General features: G+C 45.3%; 1 protein-coding gene across 3 annotated transcripts in view; it reads left to right on the forward strand.

The window, feature by feature from the left end:
- Window positions 1-18,838, forward strand: part of LOC117354787 (regenerating islet-derived protein 4-like) — a 267,166-nt gene that overhangs the window by 108,731 nt on the left and 139,597 nt on the right. For all 3 annotated transcript variants that reach the window (XR_004538251.1, XR_004538252.1, XM_033932760.1), the window contains exon 3: window positions 8,968-9,065. Coding sequence is in view for 1 of the 3 variants with exons in the window: in XM_033932760.1 (XP_033788651.1) it covers window positions 8,968-9,065 (98 nt within the window). In the remaining 2 variants the exon portion in view is untranslated. The remainder of the gene's footprint in view (window positions 1-8,967; window positions 9,066-18,838) is intronic.

The following is an 18,838-nucleotide window of genomic DNA, read 5'->3' on the forward strand; positions in this document are numbered from 1 at the left end:
AAAAGGCAAACTTTTCTTTCTAACCCTTCAGCAATATTACTCACAAACATATTGAACAGGATCAACCACAGCACCGAACCCTGAGGGACTCCACTACTCACTTTTCCTTTCTCTGAGCGACTTCCATTAACCACCACCCTCTGGCGTCTGTCCGACAACCAGTTTCTAGTCCAGTTCTCCACTTTGGGTCCTAACTTCAGCCCTTCAAGTTTGTTCAAGAGCCTCCTATGAGGAACCGTGTCAAAGGCTTTGCTGAAATCTAAGTAAATTAAATCTAGCATATCTCCTCGATCCAGTTCTCTAGTCACCCAATCAAAAAATTCAATCAGGTTCATTTGGCACGATTTACCTTTAGTAAAACCACGTACCTCGGATCCTGTAACCCATTAGATTCTAGGAAGTTCACTATTCTTTCTTTCAGTAACACTTCTATTATTTTTCCAACAACTGAAGTGAGGTTTACCGGCCTGTAGTTTCCCGCTTCATCCCTGTGACCATTTTAGTGAATAGGGACCACATCTGCTCTTCTCCCAGTCCCCAGGAACCACTCCCGTCTCCAGAGATTTGTTGAACAAGTCTTTAATAGGACCCGCCAGAACTTCTCTAAGCTCCTTCAGTATCCTGGGATGGATCCCATCCCGTTCGGTCCCATTGCTTTGTCACCTTTAGTTTTTCAAGTTGTTCATAAACACTTTCCTATGTGAACGGCACAGAATCTACTCCATTTTCTAGTGTAACTTTGCCAGACAATCTCAGTCCTTTTTCAGGTTTTTCTTCCATGAACTCAGAACAGAAGAATTTTTTAACACGTTTGCTTTTTCTTCATCACTCTCTACATATCGGTTCCCAGCATCTTTTAGTTTAGCAATTCCATTTTTCATTTTCCTCCTTTCTCTAATATATCTGAAAAAAATTTTGTCTCGCTTTTTTACATTTTAGAAATTTGCTCTTCCGCCTGCGCTTTCGCCAGACGTATCTCCCTCTTGGCTTCTTTCAGTTTCACCTGGTAGTTCTTTCTATACTCCTCTTCTTGTGTTTTTTAATATTTCACAAATGCCAACTCTTTCGCCTTTATTTTCTCCACCACTAGTTTAGAGAACCATATCGGTTTCCTTTTTCTCTTGTTTTTATTTTGTTCACATAAAGTTCCGTAGCCATTTTTTTAAAATGTTTAAATGATTTTTATTATTCCAGCAATAAGAAGCAAATACAAACAGTAGTACCATTCAGGAAATAACATTTTCAACAATATAATCAGTTCCCCTCCCATCCCCCCCCTCCCCAAGATCCATGGCCAGTCCAACAGCTGAGAGTGGGAATAAAATCTTAAAGATTCAAAAGTCTACTGCGAGCACGCGATGTGAGGTCCTGCCAGAAATGCTCCCACACCTGACAAAATTTGCGACCCGGGCCAAGAGTCAAGTCTCCCACCATGCGTCTCTCCAGTGTTGCGTGCACTATCATTAGGGATCTCCATTGTGCATATGACGGGGGATCAGTTGGTGAGGATGGCTTTTTTTCCCATCAAAAGGGCTCTGGAGATAAATGCTGACATTCCCCTGGGTTTGGGCGAGGCTATATTATAAAATCCAAATAACGCCCTCGGTTGCGGAAGCCATCGCCTTCCCCAAAGCGATGTGGTATATAGGCCAAGATGTCTCCAAAACTGTTGGATTGCGGGGCAGGCCTAAAACATGTGACTCAAAGATGCGTGAGCCTGATTGCATTTCGGGCAAGAATGTGACGCAGTAATCCCCATCCGGGCTGCACGTTCCGGTGGAATGTAAAGTCTAAGAACAATTTTCAATTGCATTTCCCAGTGAGTAATATTGGGTGACACCTTCTGAATGTTCTTCAGGACCCGTTGTAACTGTTGAGCAGTCAACTGGCAATGCAAGTCCTCAGCCCACGCTGTCGCTAATATATCCAGATTCGTACTTGGTTGGCAATCCCGGATCCCCACAATATGAAATCGTAGAGGAATCCTCTGTTGTGCTGAAAGGCTGAAGAGTTCCGAAAGCGCCTCCCTGCAGACTTCAGTAAGGGCAGCCACTGGGAGGGACTGAACATAGTGACGGATCTGGTAATAGGCGAAGAGATCATTAGCCTGTAGGTCAAAAGTCCGTTGCAGCTCGGCAAATGTGACCAGGCTCCCCTCCTCCGAAAACAGGTGAAAAAGATATTGTAGACCTTGTGCTTGCCACCTAAGAAAGGTGGCATTTTGCATGCCCGGCTGGAAAGCTCCATTGCCATGTATAGGCAAATATAAAGACACTCTAGAAGACAATTTGGCTGTTTTACAGACCCATCTCCATGTCCTTCTGGCCGGTGTAAAAATGGGGTAGTGAGACACCAAAGGACGCATCCTCGGATCCACCACATGTAGAAAATAGCTCACATGGAACGGAGCCAGCAAAGATAACTCCAGTGGTGTAGCAGAAAAATCAGATGTTCCTCTAAACCAATCATTAATATGTCTCATCTGACAAGCCATAGCATACCAACGTACATTTAATAAACCATAGCCCCCCCTATCCCTGGGCAGACACATCCGTAGCAAGGGCATACGTGGTCGCTTACTACCCCATAGAAAGCGCTGTAGCTCTTTCGTTAAACGAATGTTATGGGCATGGGACAGCAGCAGAGGTAAAACCTGAAAGCGATATAACCATTTGGGAAAGAGCACCATATTAAAAAGGGCTACCCGGCCCGCCACCGATAAGGGAAAAGTGGACCAATTCTGTAGATGTTGTGAGGTGTCTTGAAGCAATGGGGTGATATTGCTGGTGTATAGGGTCCTAAGGTCTCAGGGGATCTGTACCCCCAAATAGCGAATTGAAGTCTGAGCCCACGTAAATGGGAAGTGACCGTTCCATGTCTATTATAGTGTCATGGGGCTAGCTAGGGCCATAGATTTCTGGTAGTTCAACGTAAATCCCGAATAAAATTTGAATTTGTCAAGCGCTTGCAATAAATATCGAACAGAGTGAGCGGGGTCAGTTAGCAAAAATAATAGGTCATCTGCAAAGGCCAACACTTTGAGTGAATGAATCCTGAAGTCCACACCCACTATGTCGGGGTCCTGAGACACTGTGCGAAGAAAGGGTTCTAGGTACAATAGAAATAAGAGGGGTGACAGGGGACAGCCCTGTCGATTTCCCCTCTCAATAGGTATTGGGTCAGTAATAATGTCATTGACAAGTAGTCTTGCTGTTGGAGTGGAATATAAAGTGCGTAATGCCAAGGCGAACCAGCCAGATATCCCCATACAATTTAACACTTCAAAGAGGTACGTCCAATTGACCTGGTCGAACGCCTGTGCCGCATCCAAACTGAGTAGAAGCATAGGAGTGTGATGGAGCTGCGTGTGCGCTAAGGCTATCAATGCTTTACGTACGTTATGTACTGCTTGTCTACCCTGTACAAAGCTGACTTGTGTGAATACAATCACATCGGGGAGAAGGGTCGCTAATCTATCAGCTAAGATTTTGGACAAAATTTTGATGTCTACATTCAGCAAAGAAACTGGGCGATAGGACTCGGGAGCAGAACTGTCTTTGCCAGGCTTCAATATCAATGTGATTAAAGCCTCATTCGCTTCTCCAGGGAAATGTTCATCCTGGATTACCTGGGAGTAATAGTCCCTCAAAAAAGAACTAAGCTTCCCTGAGAGCAGTTTATAAAATTCTGCCGTAAAGCCATCCGGTCCTGGAGCCGAAAAATTTCATTGATTATGGATAGCTTTATGTAGTTCTTTAGGGGTGATGGGTGCATTAAGAAACCTAACATCCGAGTCAGAGAGCGGCTGTAAATCGGAATCTGTGAAATAGTCCTTAATAAGGGGTTCAGCTCCCGAGTCCCGGCGCCCATATATCTTCCCGAAGTGGGACTGAAAAAGTTGTGCAATGTGTTCAGTAGTGTGTTGAAATTGGCCCGTAATATCCTTCAATCCCAGAACATAACGGTGACCCCGCACCTGGGAAGTCAAGCGGGCTAATAACTTCCCTGCCCGATTTCCATAGCGATGATAGCGAAATTTTTGATACAAGAGCATTTTCACCGTGCGCTCATGTATATAGGAGTTGAGGGTCGTTTCCACGGAAGCTAAGTGTTCCCTAGCGTGGCGGGTCGGGAACAGGGTATACTGACGCTTAGCGCTTGCTAGTTCTTTTTCCAACCACGGTATTCCCCGGGACAAACGGCGATTACGCGCTATTACATAAGCTATACAATCTCTTCGGAGCACCACCTTAGCCGTGCTCCAAAACAGTGTCGGTTCATTGCTATGCTGACCATGAAAGTCTAGGAATTTACCCCATTTAGTCGTTAGGTATGTTTTGAAATGGTCATCAGAAAATAGATAACTAGGGAAGCGCCAACGTACAGGTCCGCGTAAACCGAAGCCCACATTTCCATAGCCATTTTTATAGCTGCTTTCAGCTTAGACCACTGTCTTTCCACTTTTCTTATGTACTCCCATCCTAACAGCTCTTTCTTCAGGTACTCTCTCATTTTATTAAAATCCGTACTTTTGAAATCTAGGACTTTTAGTATCGTGTGGCCGCCCTTCACTTTAGCCATTATATCAAACCAAACCGTTTGATGATCGCTACTTCCCAGGTGAGCACCCACTCGAACATTAGAGATACTCTCTCCATTTGTGAGGACCAGATCCAATATCGCTTTTCCCCTCGTGGGTTCCGTCACCATTTGTCTGAGCAGTGCCTCTTGAAAGGCATCCACAATCTCCCTACTTCTTTCTGATTCTGCAGGCGGAACTTTCTAGTCCACATCTGGCAGGTTAAAATCTCCCAAAAGCAGCACCTCCTCTTTCTTTCCAAACTTTTGGATATCCACAATCAGATGTTTATCAATTTGCTGTGATTGAGTCAAAAGTCTGTAGACTACACCCACGTAGATAGAAGTTCCAAAAGGGAAGAGGGGATAGAATTACAGTTTAGTATTTTAAAGTTCAGAGGAGAGATGTATATGGAAGGAACAATAGGGTGGGGGGGGGGAAAAGGTGCAATTAGAAAAAGGAATTTTGTATAAGAACCGGATGTAGATTAAGAGTTAAAAGCATCTTTAAAAAGGATGCTTTTTAGATTACTTTTTTTAAAACGGGTCATATTGATTTCTTCTCTTAGATGTTGTGGCATGGCATTCCAGAGTTTTGGTGTCATCATTGAGAATATATTTTGTCGTCGTGTCCCAATAATTTTCAAGGAGGATACTGTTAGGAGCTTTTGAATTATAGACTGAAGTGAGCGTGAAATATTGTAGGGGATGAGCAGTTTATAAATGAATTGTGGTTCATTTGTAGAGAGGGTTTTAAATGATAAAAGTAGAATTTTGAAAGTGATTCGATGGTTAATTGGGAACCAGTGAGATTTAACTAGAAGGATCTTCTTTTCTGGACCTAATGATCAAGACAGTTTTTTTGGTCATGATATTCTCAGCATGGTGTATTTTGCAGCTTTATGCTCTTTCATGCAGGGAACCCTTTCTCTGTAATACGAACACGGGTGTTTTCCTCCATACTGTACCTTCCTTCTTGCCAAATAACCCGAATCACAGTTACCAGATGCTAAGGTCCATCTCAGGGTTAGCACCCAAGAAAAGGATCTGGGTGTCATTTTAGACAATACGATGAAACCTTCGCCCAATGTTTATACTTATGTTTATTAAAAACTTTATATGCCATGTATACTGTTTAGCCAAAAAGGATCCAAGCGGTTTACAATATATAATTCAAAACAATTTTGAAAAGAACTCCATTCAAAAATAGAAAAGGAAAGAAAAGAAGAGAAGGTTTAAAAAAAAAAAAAACATAAAATTCTATAACAATCAAATTATCAATAATAAAAGTTAGCTAATTAATACAAACTGAAAATTTTATTAAATAAATAGCTGCATAAATACAGATTGCAGTCCCAAACTAATTTCTTCAATTTAAGAAAGCCAAATGAAAAAAATGTGCTTTTAGATGCCAATGTGTGGCAGCGGCCAAAGCAGCAAACAGGATGCTAGGAATTATTAGAAAAGGGATAGCTAACAAGACTAAGAATGTTATAATGCCCCTGTATCGCTCCATGGTGCAACCTCACCTGGAGTATTGTGTTCAAATCTGGTCTCCTTAGCTCAAGAAAGATATAGCAGCACTAGAAAAAGGTTCAAAGAAGAATGACCAAGGTGATAAAGGGGATGGAACTCCACTTGTTTGAGGAAAGACTAAAAAGGTTAGGGCTCTTCAGCTTGGAAAAGAGATGGCTGAGGGGAGATATGATTGAAGTCTGCAAAATCCTGAGTGGAATAGAACGGGTACAAGTGGATTGATTTTTCACTCCGTCAAAAATTACAAAGACTAGGAGACACTTGATGAAGTTAGAGGGAAATACTTTTTAAAACCAATTGGAGGAAATTTTTTTTCAGTGAGAGAAATGGTAAGCTCTGGAACGCATTGCCAGAGGATGTGGTAAGAGTGGATAGCGTAGCTGATCTTAAGAAAGGTTTGAACAATTTCCTGGAGGAAAAGTCCATAGTCTGTTATTGAGAAAGACATGGGGGAAGCCACTGCTTGCCCTGGATCGGTAGCATGGAATATTGCTACTATTTGGGTTTTGGACAGGTACTAGTGACCTGGATTGGCCACCATGAAGATGGGCTACTGGGCCATTGGTCTGACCCAGTGAGGCTATTCTTATGTTCTTATGAAGGTGGTCTCAGCTTTCCATGTCAACCAGGAGGTTAGGTTACCTGCATTTCATCCAATAGGTTAGAAGTGCAAAGACCAGATCTTATGCAAATTGGATGTCTGGAGGGCCTTGCTCTATTATTTGTGAAGGACTCTTGAGTTCAGGCTAGCTAATCACTTTTTTTTTGTTCTAACAGCTGTGCCACTGTGATTGCTCGAGGGATTTGAATTGCCATTTCCATGACTTACATCACCTGCGCCAAGCAGCTGCCGATCTCACTTAAAGCATATTCGACGAGAAGTGTGGCTGTGTTGTGGGCAGAATCTCACACGATTCATCCTGATGAAATTTGCAGGATGGCTATTTGGTCCTCTCTTCATACTTTTACCTGGTTTTACCGAGTGGTTGTGGTGGTGCGTTCTGATGCTGTTTTCGGGACCTCAGGTTTGAGGGCAAGCTCTTCTGTCCCTCTCTAGCTAACGTGGCTTTGGTACATCAAGTAGCATATGGAATCTGGAATTGACGTAACAGAATGGAAGATTAGGTTTATACCTTCAATAATATTCTTTCTGTTAGTCCATGAAGGATTCCATATGATCTGCCCTCTCTGTATTCACTCAGTTATTTGGAGTAGCCTGCTCCTTTCTGCCTTGCTTACTCTCATTACAGGCTTGAAGATTTTCCAGCCAGTTGCCAGTGCCTATGGGGAGTTTCTTTGAATATGCACATTACCAAAGACCTTTCTTGGGGTGCTCGCTGCACACTGCAGGTTTGTTCCTCAATGTTTTTCTGAGTTGCCTTTGTGCCTGTTTATCACTTGTTAATATTTTGCAGAGCAAACCAGTTCATAAATTACTTCTGTTGATAGGGATTCTCCCCTGTACCCCCCCTTGTCATGGATTTGTTCAGGTTTATTACTTGGCTTTGGGACTTAACTGGATATGTTTACTAGCTCTCAGGCTAAGGGGGTGGACATACGCTCAGAAAAGTTGTGGATTTCTGCAAGACCCGGACTACGGGTTGGGATTGAAAACCTAGTGTATGGAATTCTTCAGGGACTAACAGAAAGAAGATTATCAAAGATATAAATCTAATCTTCCAATTTTGTCTATTTTTTATAAAGTTTACTTTAAAAAGCTTACATGACAAAACTAGTTGTCAGACTTAAATTCTGCATAAGAAAACTCCAAAGGAGAGCCATGAATGTATGATGCAAACACTGAGTGACAAATGCCCATCATACTCCACAGTGAAGAAATGGTGTGCAAACTTTCAGCATGGAGATTTTGAGACCAAACATGCAGCAACGATTGGGAGACCTCAAATGGTGTCAATCCCTGAAATTGTTGTCCATGTCCATCACCTGATTTTGGCAGATCAGCAGATATCGACTTAAACAATTGCTGAAGCACTGCAGATATCCAGGGAACGTGTTGGGTGTATAATCTACAAGCAGCTGGGTATGCAGAAGCTGTCAGCCAAGTGGGTGCCCAAATGTTTGAATGCTGATGAGAAATAATGTTGAGTGAACAAGTTGATTTTACAGCAGTTGATTTCAGTTAGCTGGTGCCTACCTTTTGGAACGACTAGTTACTGTTGATGAAACATAGTTAGACCACTATGATACTGATTCAAAACAGTCCATGCAATATCAGCACTCAGGTTCTCCAAGGCCAAGGAAATTCAAGACCCAAAATTCAGCAGGAAAGGTCATGGCCATGGTGTTTTGGGATCTAAGGGGCCAAACATTTAATGCAGATGTGCTGATTAAAGGAGAGGGACGCTGTGGAAAGTTCTCTTTTTGCAAAACGATGGATGTTTTGATGTAGTGGGGTTTCAATGCATAGATCTTGCTCCATCTGACTATTTTCTGTTTCCAAACCTTAAAAAGAGTTAGAAAGGGCAACAGTTTTTGAGTGAGTTTGAGGTGATTGCAGCAACGGATCAGTATTTCAGTAACCAGACATCAGAGAAGTTCTTGGAAGGGTTACAGAAACTTCAGACACGATGTGCCATGTGTTGAACTTAGGAGTGAATATGTGGAATAACGTGTAAGTTTCATGGCTCCACGTATGCAGGTTGGTTGGGCACCCACTTGTAAATTCAAGAAAACTTGAGACAAGCACATAGGATTTTTAAAGGAGTGAAAGGGAGAATAGATAGCATGGATGGGCCACATGGTAGTTATCTGCCTTCAGTTTTCTGTTTGTGTTTCTATGTAACGAACTCTAATTGATAACTTTCCCCTTATATCTTAATTTCTTTCATTTAGAATACTCAGCTAAACACATTTGCCCATCGACTTGGTTCTACTACCGATCTAATTGCTATAACTTGATTTTGATGAGAAAAGAGTGGTCTGATGCTGAGGTAAGTAGCACAGTTTGTGTTTTCATGTTTTACCTATGGGCTTGGTAGCTTATTAGATCAGAGACTGTGTGATAATAGCTTCTCTGCACTTTTCCTGATTAACATATAGTCCTTCGAATTTTCAGAAGCCATTTATTCTTGGGGAGGAAGTGATGACACCGGCTTAATCTCTTTCTCAGCTATGAGCTTGATTAAACTAGTGACAATTTTTTTCTTTTTAATAATGGGTCATTCCATGTCAAGTGGACCAGGAGCCCACCGAGTGTGAAAATCCCCTTGAAATCCAACCAAATTTTACAGGGGTGTTTTCTAGGGTCTCAAATGAAACTTCAAAATTTTTTGGATCTATCTCAATTTGGTCAGGAGCTAGGGGTGGTTGAACAAAAGCATGCCTCGTGTGATTTAAAACGCCAACTTTGCTTAAGCACTGCGGCAGAAGGAAATTACCTAGGAGTTTTGCAGTTTGGTACAACACCTTGGGGCAAGTTTCTGTGCCAAGTTTGAAATCTTTTGCGAACGTGCTTCCATTTCTAGAGGTCAGCAAAGTAGGCAAAAAATTCACGAATGAAAATTTTGGGCACAGTTTGGCTCCATTCTGCTGCTGGTAGGTAAGTCAGCTGAGGGTACAACTTTACCAGCAGACATGTACCATGAGGTACTTCCAAGATTTGCAATATAAGCTTTTACAGTCAAGTGAAGTTGAAGATATGACCATCCCAAAAATATGGCTTTATGCATTTATGCAAATTTTCACTGGTTTTCAGATTCAAATATCTCTAATGTGTAGGGGATTTTTGTTTTGTTTTTTTAAAATATCATTTGAAAGAGCATGTTTTTTGCTACAGAAGTTATCCTGTTTCATCGTGGACCCAACCTTTCTGGTGAGAACTAAAGCTTCAAAGATAAGCATTAGTTGTATATGTGCACGAATGTTTAATAGTGAAGAGACACATCTTTATTAGAACTTCCGCACGATCATAACACAGGAACAGGGCAATATAGAAGCACAATACCAAGTAAGAAAGATGTTACAAACAATACAGAGCAGACCAATGATTACAACCTCAGCACAAATAGAACCCATCCCTAGTCAGACTGACCAAAGCCCATTTTATAATCTAAAACCACAAACAAACCAAGTCTCCTCCTAAACCAGTATCTAAGCTAAATCAGGGAAAAGAGAAAAAAACACCCTTTACACATCATGCATTCCCTCTCCTTCCCCCTAAGAGGTGCGCAAAGGAAACCAGACTGAAACCTAGATGAGAGCACATGCAAAACCCTAGCCCCATATACACCCTGCAAACCTTCCCACAGTAAGCACTGCTGCCAGAGCCAGATATATCTTAGATGTGCCGGAGTCTTACATAAAACATAAAAATTGCCGCTGCTGGGTCAGACCAGTAGTCCATTGTGCCCAGCAGTCTGTTCACACGGCAGCCCTTAGGTCAAAGACCAGTGCCCTAATTGAGACTAGCCTTATCTGCCTATATTCTGGTTCAGCAGGAACTTGTCTAACTTTGGCCCAGGTTCACAAAGCAAACCGATCGTGTACCAATCGGTTTGCGACCCCTTAGCAACCAAATTCCCCTCCAGCCCAATTCACTTACTTCTCTGCCGACTATCCTCCGATCCGCGCATGCAAATGAGGAGGAACATTCAAAAGTAGGGAAGGCAGAGATTCACTACACAAAATTCTCGATCCGACTGGGCTGGCTGATCAACCCCAAAAGCAACTGCTGGGGACCAGTCGAAAGCGGCTTTCCGATTCTCCCTGCTCTCTGCTGCCCCGAAGTTCTGCCCTAAATCTGCCTGCCCTGACTCTCCTGCTCTCACCCCGAATCTCTCCTGCCACCCTAGTCTCGCCCCAAATCTCTCTTGCCGCCCTGCTCTCGCCCCAAATCTCTCCTGCCATCCTGCTCTCACCCCGAATCTCTCCTGCCCTTCCCTGCACTGGGAGCCCGTGGTTTTAACCTGCGGGTTAAAGCGGGTTAAAACCACAGACTCCCTGGCCTACAAAAAGGAAAAAAAAGTTTAAAAAAAAAAATTTGCAGCTCAGACGCATGCCCCCCATGTCGATGCCCCCCCGCGATGCCTCCCCTGCGCCGATGCCCCACAAAAGGCAAGAGGGATGCCAACTCTCTCCTGCCACGTTAAACCCATCTGGGCCGGGCTGGACCCACCTCACTCCCTGTGGCAAAATAGTCCGGCCGACTGGCCGAGCTGGGCCCACCCTTCCCCACCCACCAAAAAAACAAACTGCAGGAGGGATGCCAACTCCCTCCTGCCACCCCCGCAGACACCCCCTCCCCATTCCAGGCCCCCTCCCCGTACCTTTAATGGAGCAGGAGGGTGAGGCCTTAGGCCATGCCCCGGCACATTATGCGATGCACGGGGCGGGGCCTAAAGCCCTGATTGACTCAGGCACCTCAGGCTCCACCCTTGGGAGCGGCCTGAGGCACCTCAGCCAATCATGGACGTCCTTAGTGAGTACCTAAGGCCTCAGACTCGTCGTGAGAAGCATTGGAACAGGAGGGGTTGAGCACTCCTCCTGCTCTGTTAAAGGTACGGGGAGGGGGTGTGGAAAGGGGGCCTGAAATGTCCGGGGGGATGGCAGGAGGGAGTTGGCAATTTGTTTTTTGGTGGGTGGGGAGGGGTGGGCCGGGCCTGACCAGCTGGACTAGATCTTGCCACAGGGAGGGAGGTGGGCCGGGCCCGGCCAGGAGAGATTTAGCATGGCAGGAGGGAGTTGGCATCCCTCCTGCCTTTTGTGGGGCATCGGCGTGAGGGGAATCGACATGGGGGGGCATACGTCTGAGCCACGACTTTTTTTTTCCTTTTTTGTAGGCCAGGGAGCCCATGGTTTTAACCCGCTTTAACCCGCGGGTTAAAACCATGGGCTCCCAGTGCAGGGAAGGGCAGGAGAGATTCAGGGCGAGAGTGGGGCGGCAAGAGAGATTCAGGGCGAGAGCGGGGTGGCAGGAGAGATTCGGGGTGAGAGTGGGGCGGCAAGAGAGATTCAGGGTGAGATCGGGGTGGCAGGAGAGACTCAAAGCAAGAGCGGGAGAGTTGGGACAGACAGATTCGGGGCAGAGCTTTCGGGCAGCAGAGAGCAGGCATCCCTCCTTGTTTTGGGGTGGAACGATGGCAGGAGGGACTGGGAACCCTCCTGCCATAATTTTAAATGGTGGCGGTGGCTGTGGGGCAAATTTTTAGGGGGGTTCATTGCACTTGTTGGGAGGGTATCAGTACCAGAACGAAGGAAGTTATCCTACCACTGTATCAAGCGATGGTGCGCCTGCATCTGGAGTACTGCGTCCAATACTGGTCGCCGTACCTTAAGAAGGATATGGCGATACTCGAGAGGGTCCAGAGAAGAGCGACTAGGATGATAAAGGGCATGGAAAACCTTTCGTATGCTGAAAGGCTGGAGAAGCTGGGGCTCGTTACCCTGGAAAAGCAGAGAGTTAAAGGGGACATGATAGAGACTTATAAAATCATGAAAGGCATAGGGAAGGTGGAGAGGGACAGATTTTTCAGACTACTGGGGACAACAAAAACAAGAGGGCATTCAGAAAAATTGAAAGGTGACAGTTTCAAAACGAATGCTAGGAAGTTCTTCTTCACTCAGAGGGTATTGGACACCTGGAATGCGCTCCCAGAAGAGGTGATAGGACAGAGTACAATATTGGGTTTCAAAAAGGGATTGGATGAATTCCTGAAGGTGAAGGGGATTGAAGGATACAGATATTGGGTTGTATCAATAGAAGTTTCGTCAGCCGAAAGCCTGAAGTCATAATGCCGTTGTACAGGGCCATGGTGAGACCTCATCTGGAGTACTGTGTGCAATTCTGGAGGCCACATTACAGTAAAGATGTGCGCAGAATTGAATCGGTTCAGTGGACGGCCACCAGGATGATCTCAGGGCTCAAGGGTCTCTCGTACAAAGAGAGACTGAACAAATTGCAGCTCTACACTCTCGAGGAACGTAGGGAGAGGGGAGACATGATCGAAACATTTAAGTACCTCACAGGACATGTTGAAGTGGAAGATGATATTTTCTTTCTCAAGGGACCCTCGGCCACAAGAGGGCATCCGCTCAAACTCAGGAGCGGAAAATTTCATGGCGACAACAGAAAGTATTTCTTCACGGAGAGAGTGGTTGATCATTGGAACAAGCTTCCAGTGCAGGTGATCGAGGCAGACAGCGTGCCAGACTTTAAGAATAAATGGGATACCCATGTGGGATCCCTACGAGGGTCAAGATAAGGAAATTGGGTCATTAGGGCATAGACAGGGGGTGGGTAAGCAGAGTGGGCAGACTTGATGGGCTGTAGCCCTTTTCTGCCGTCATCTTCTATGTTTCTATGTTTCTATAGAGGGTAACTATACAGGACACTAAATGAATAGGGAATACACAATTTAGGTAAAGGATCACTTACAGGTCATGGACCTGGGGGGCCGCCGCGGGAGCGGACTGCTGGGCAGCAGAGGCAATGCTTATGTTCTTTGGACCCTTTCGAGTAGTACTGTGTCCTTTTTCATGTATGGCGACCAATGCTGGACACAGTATTCCAGGTGAGGACGTACCATGGCCGGAACAGCAGCATTATAACCTTCTCCGATCTGTTCGTGATCCCCTTCTTAATCATTCCTAGCATTCTGTTTGCCCTATTTGCCGCTGCAGCACATTGCATGGCGGCTTCATTGACTAATCGACCAGTACTCTCAAATCTCTTTCCTGGGGGGGTCTTTCCAAGTACTCCACTGGGCAACCTGTATTCATGTATAAGATTTTTGTGATCGACATACATCACCTTACACATATCCTTGTTAAACCTCATTTGCCATGTTGCAGCCCATTTCTCGACCCTGTTTATGTCACATTGCAGATCTTCACAATCCTCCCGCATCTTCACTACCCTGCGGCACTCCACTGATACTGGGTTACAACTTGCTTCGCCGGGACAAGGAGGGCAAAATGGGAGGAGGTGTAGCATTATATACTAAAGATGACATTAAGGTCACCAGAATCACAGATGTCCACTACACTGGGGAATCCCTTTGGGTAAATTTGGCCAGAGGGAAGGACAAATGCCTGTATCTTGGCGTAATATACAGACCCCCAAGACAACAGGATGACCTAGATATGTAATTAATCGGAGATATAGAGAATATCACCTTGCGTGGGGACACAGTATTGTTAGGTGACTTCAACTTGCCTGATGTGGATTGGGACACGCTTTCCTCTGCTTCCGGCAGCAGCAGGAGGCTATTAAACTCTATGAAGGGAGCAAGACTCAGGCAACTGGTGTTGGAACCAACAAGGGATCAGGCAATACTGGACCTGATACTTACCAATGGAGAAAGTGTCACAGAGGTCTCGGTGGGCGACACATTGGCCTCCAGTGACCACAACATGGTATGGTTCAATCTCAGGAAAGGTTTCACTAAATCTACCACACTGACCAAGGTCCTCAAATTCAAGGACACAAACTTCAAAGAAATGGGAGACTTCGTTCACCAGGCGCTACAAAGCCAAGCAGAAACCAATAATGTGGAAGAAATGTGGTCGACTTTAAAAGCCACCATACAAGAAGCAACAAACCTTTATGTTAAATCAGTAAGTAAACGGCGAAGGAACAATAAGCCACAGTGGTTCTCTGCGGAGATTTCGGACCTCATCAGGGAGAAGAAAAAAGCATTCAACTCTTATAAACAATCAGGGAAACAGGACTCTAGGGAAGTCTATCTGGCCAAGTCAAAAGCCGTCAAAACAGCAGTTAAGGAGGCCAAATTTCGCATGGAGGAGTCTCTAGCGAAGGAAATCCAGAAAGGAGATAAATCCTTCTTCAGGTATATCAGTGACAGAAATAAGAACTCAGGCGGAATAGTACGTCTTAGGAAACCAGATGGAGACTACGTAGAAGCAGACTCAGAAAAAGCCCAACTGTTAAATGAATACTTCTGCTCAGTCTTCACCCGCGAGGCGCCAGGACTCGGCCCTCAGCTACAGACAAGGGTTGACGCAGATGACCCATTTAGTAATTTCGAGTTTATATCCAGCGGTGTCTACTGCGAGCTGTCAAAGCTTAAGGTTAACAAGGCAATGGGGCCTGACAACCTACACCCCAGCGTGCTCAGGGAGTTGTGTGATGTCTTGGCGGAACCGCTATCTGCGCTCTTCAATCTCTCCCTTAGTACGGGTAACGTCCCGTTGGACTGGAAGACGGCTAACGTCATTCCACTCCACAAGAAAGGCTCCAAGATGGAGACAGCAAACTACAGACTGGTGAGTCTCACATCAATAGTGTGCAAACTAATGGAAACTCTAATCAAACACCAATTGGATACGATCCTGAACGAGGAGAATCTACGGGATCCCCGTCAACATGGATTTACTAAGGGGAGATCCTGCCAATCCAACCTGATCAGCTTCTTTGACTGGGTGATGAGGAAGCTGGATGTTGGGGAGTCCCTGGACATCTTATACCTGGACTTCAGTAAGGCATTCGATAGCGTACCACACCGCAGGTTGCTGAGCAAGATGAGTTCTATAGGATTGGGCGACACATTGACGAAATGGGTTGGGAACTGGCTTGGAGGTAGGCTTCAGAGGGTAGTGGTGAACGGCGCCCCCTCCGAAATGACGGAGGTAATCAGTGGAGTGCCGCAGGGCTCGGTCCTGGGCCCAATCCTATTCAACATTTTTATAAGAGACTTGGCAGAAGGGCTGCGAGGTAAAATAACATTATTCGCCGATGACGCCAAACTAAGCAATGTAGTGGGCAAAAGCACAACAGACATAAATTCAATGTCCGACAACATGATGCACGACCTACTCCTATTGGAACGCTGGTCTAGGTCCTGGCAACTCAGCTTCAATGCCAAAAAATGCAAAGTCATGCACCTGGGCAGCCAAAATCCATGCAAGACTTACACCCTTAATGGTGAGATCCTAACAAGAACTGAAGCAGAACGAGACTTAGGGGTGATCGTCAGTGAGAACATGAAGACTGCCAATCAAGTGGAGCAAGCTTCATCCAAGGCAAGGCAAATCCTAGGTTGCATACGCAGGAGTTTCGTCAGCCGTAAGCCTGAAGTCATTATGCCATTGTATAGATCCATGGTGAGGCCCCACCTGGAATACTGTGTGCAATTCTGGAGGCCGCAGTACCGTAAGGATGTGCCGAGACTGGAGTCAGTCCAGAGAATGGCCACCCGGATGGTCTCGGGACTCAAGGATCTCCCTTATGAGGAACGGCTGGATAACTGGATGCCGGAGAGTCACTGGACGTAGTGTATTTGGACTTCAGTAAAGCATTTGATAGCGTCCCTCATCGAAGATTACTGAACAAGCTGAAATCGATAGGATTAGGAGACACACTAACTACATGGGTTGGGGATTGGCTGAGCGGCAGACATCAGAGGGTAGTGGTGAACGGTACGCCATCCAAAGCATCGGACGTGATAAGTGGAGTGCCGCAGGGCTCGGTCCTGGGTCCGATTTTATTCAACTTATTCATAAGAGATATGACGAAAGGACTTAGAGGAAAGGTATCACTGTTCGCCGACGATGCCAAACTTTGCAACATAGTAGACAGAAGCATATTACCTGATAATATGACACACGATCTACTGCTGCTGGAACAATGGTCAACTACTTGGCAGCTTGGCTTCAATGCTAAAAAATGCAAGATAATGCACCTGGGAAAGAGAAACCCGCGTAGAACTTATGTACTAAATGGTGAGACCTTGGTTAGGACCACAGCGGAACGCGATCTAGGAGTGATCATTAGCGAGGACATGAAGGTTGCCAATCAAGTGGAGAAGGCTTCCTCCAGGGCAAGACAAATGATGGGGTGTATCCGCAGAGGTTTCGTCAGCAGGAGACCTGAAGTTATGATGCCATTGTACAGAGCCATGGTGAGGCCTCACTTGGAGTACTGTGTTCAGTTTTGGAGACCACACTACCGAAAGGACGTGCTGAGGATCGAGTCGGTTCAGCGAACAGCAACCAGGATGGTCTTGGGGCTCAAGGATCTCACGTATGAAGAAAGACTAAAGAAATTGCGGCTGTACTCACTTGAGGAAAGAAGAGAACGGGGAGATATGATTGAAACATATAAGTATATCACGGGACGCATCAAGTCAGAAGATGATATCTTCCGGCTCATGGGACCCTCGACCACCAGAGGGCATCCGCTGAAAATCAGGGGAGGGAAGCTCCATGGAGACTTCAGGAAGTATTTCTTCACCGAGAGAGTTGTGGATCATTGGAACAGACTCCCACTCCAGGTGATAGAGGCCAGCAGCGTGACGGATTTTAAGAGAAAATGGGATACTCACGTGGGATCTTTAAGGGAGTAAACTCAGGGGGGGGATACTTGGAATGGGCAGACTTGGTGGGCTATAGCCCTTTTCTGCCGCTTTTTCTATGTTTCTATGTTAAATTGCAGCTGTACTCACTCGAGGAACGCAGAGAGAGGGGTGACATGATCGAGACATTCAAGTATCTCACGGGCCGCATCGAGGTGGAAGAAGATATCTTCTTTTTCAAGGGTCCCGCAGCAACAAGGGTGTATCCGTGGAAAATCAGGGGCAGGAAACTGCACGGGGGCACCAGGAAATTCTTTTTCACTGAAAGGGTGGTTGATCGTTGGAATAGTCTTCCACTTCAGGTTATTGAGGCCAGCAGCGAGCCTGATTTTAAGGCCAAATGGGATAGACAGTGGGATCTATTCACAGAGAAAGGTAGGGGAGGGTCATTGGGGTGGGCAGACTAGATGGGCCGTGGCCCTTATCTGCCGTCTATTTCTATATTTCTAACTACCAACATAGGTATATCATGATGCGTGCCATGCGCCATAGCCAAGTTCACCCTGTGCACATTCTGCACTGACTGCCTTCCTCTCACAAATCCCACCTGTTCAGGGCCTATTAATCGAGGAAGAAGATATGACAGCCGGTCCCCCAAAAACTTAGCTAGCATTTTAACATCCACATCAAGGAGCAAAACAGCGCGAAATGACTCAAGAGAGGAAGCCTCCTTCCCAGGTTTCAATATTAATGTTATCAGGGCCTCATTTGCTCCCTGGGGCAGGCTCCCATTCTCAATAACGTAATTATAATAATCCCATAAAGGAGCACAAATATGTGAGGATAGGAGCTTATAAAACTCCACAGAGAAGCCATCTGGGCCCAGTGCCAAATAATTACATTGCAACTGAATCACCCTCTGCAATTCCTGAATAATAAGGGGCGTGTTCAAAGAGTCTTTATCCAACTCTGTCAACTTAGGTAAACCGGAATCTTCCAAATAATCAGATAAAAGCAGGCCAGAGCCTGAATCATGAGCTGCATAGAAGTCCCGAAAATAATCAAGGAACAATTGTTCTATGTGTTCAGTGTTATGTTGGAGTACACCCGTGCCATCTTTTATGCCCCAAAAAACCTCTGTCCCCGCGCCCGTTTCATCAAGGTAGCCAAAAGTGTGCCAGCGCAATTACCATAGCTATGATATTTAAATTTCTTATAAAACAATATTTTTGTTGTGCGTTCATGTATATAAGAATTTAAAGCTGCCTCCGTAGAAATCAACGTTTCTCTAGTGGTAGGAGAAGAGTGGCAAGTGTATGCATGTTTGGCCACTGTCAGCTCACGCTCCAAGCGCAGAATGCCCCTAGATAACCTACAATTTCTAGCTATAACATAAGCAATACAATCTCCCCTCAGCACTACCTTAGCTGTACTCCAAAACAATGCGGGTTCCT

The sequence above is a fragment of the Geotrypetes seraphini genome, chromosome 2 (assembly GCF_902459505.1).
Source record: "Geotrypetes seraphini chromosome 2, aGeoSer1.1, whole genome shotgun sequence".
Taxonomy (NCBI): Eukaryota; Metazoa; Chordata; class Amphibia; order Gymnophiona; family Dermophiidae; genus Geotrypetes; species Geotrypetes seraphini.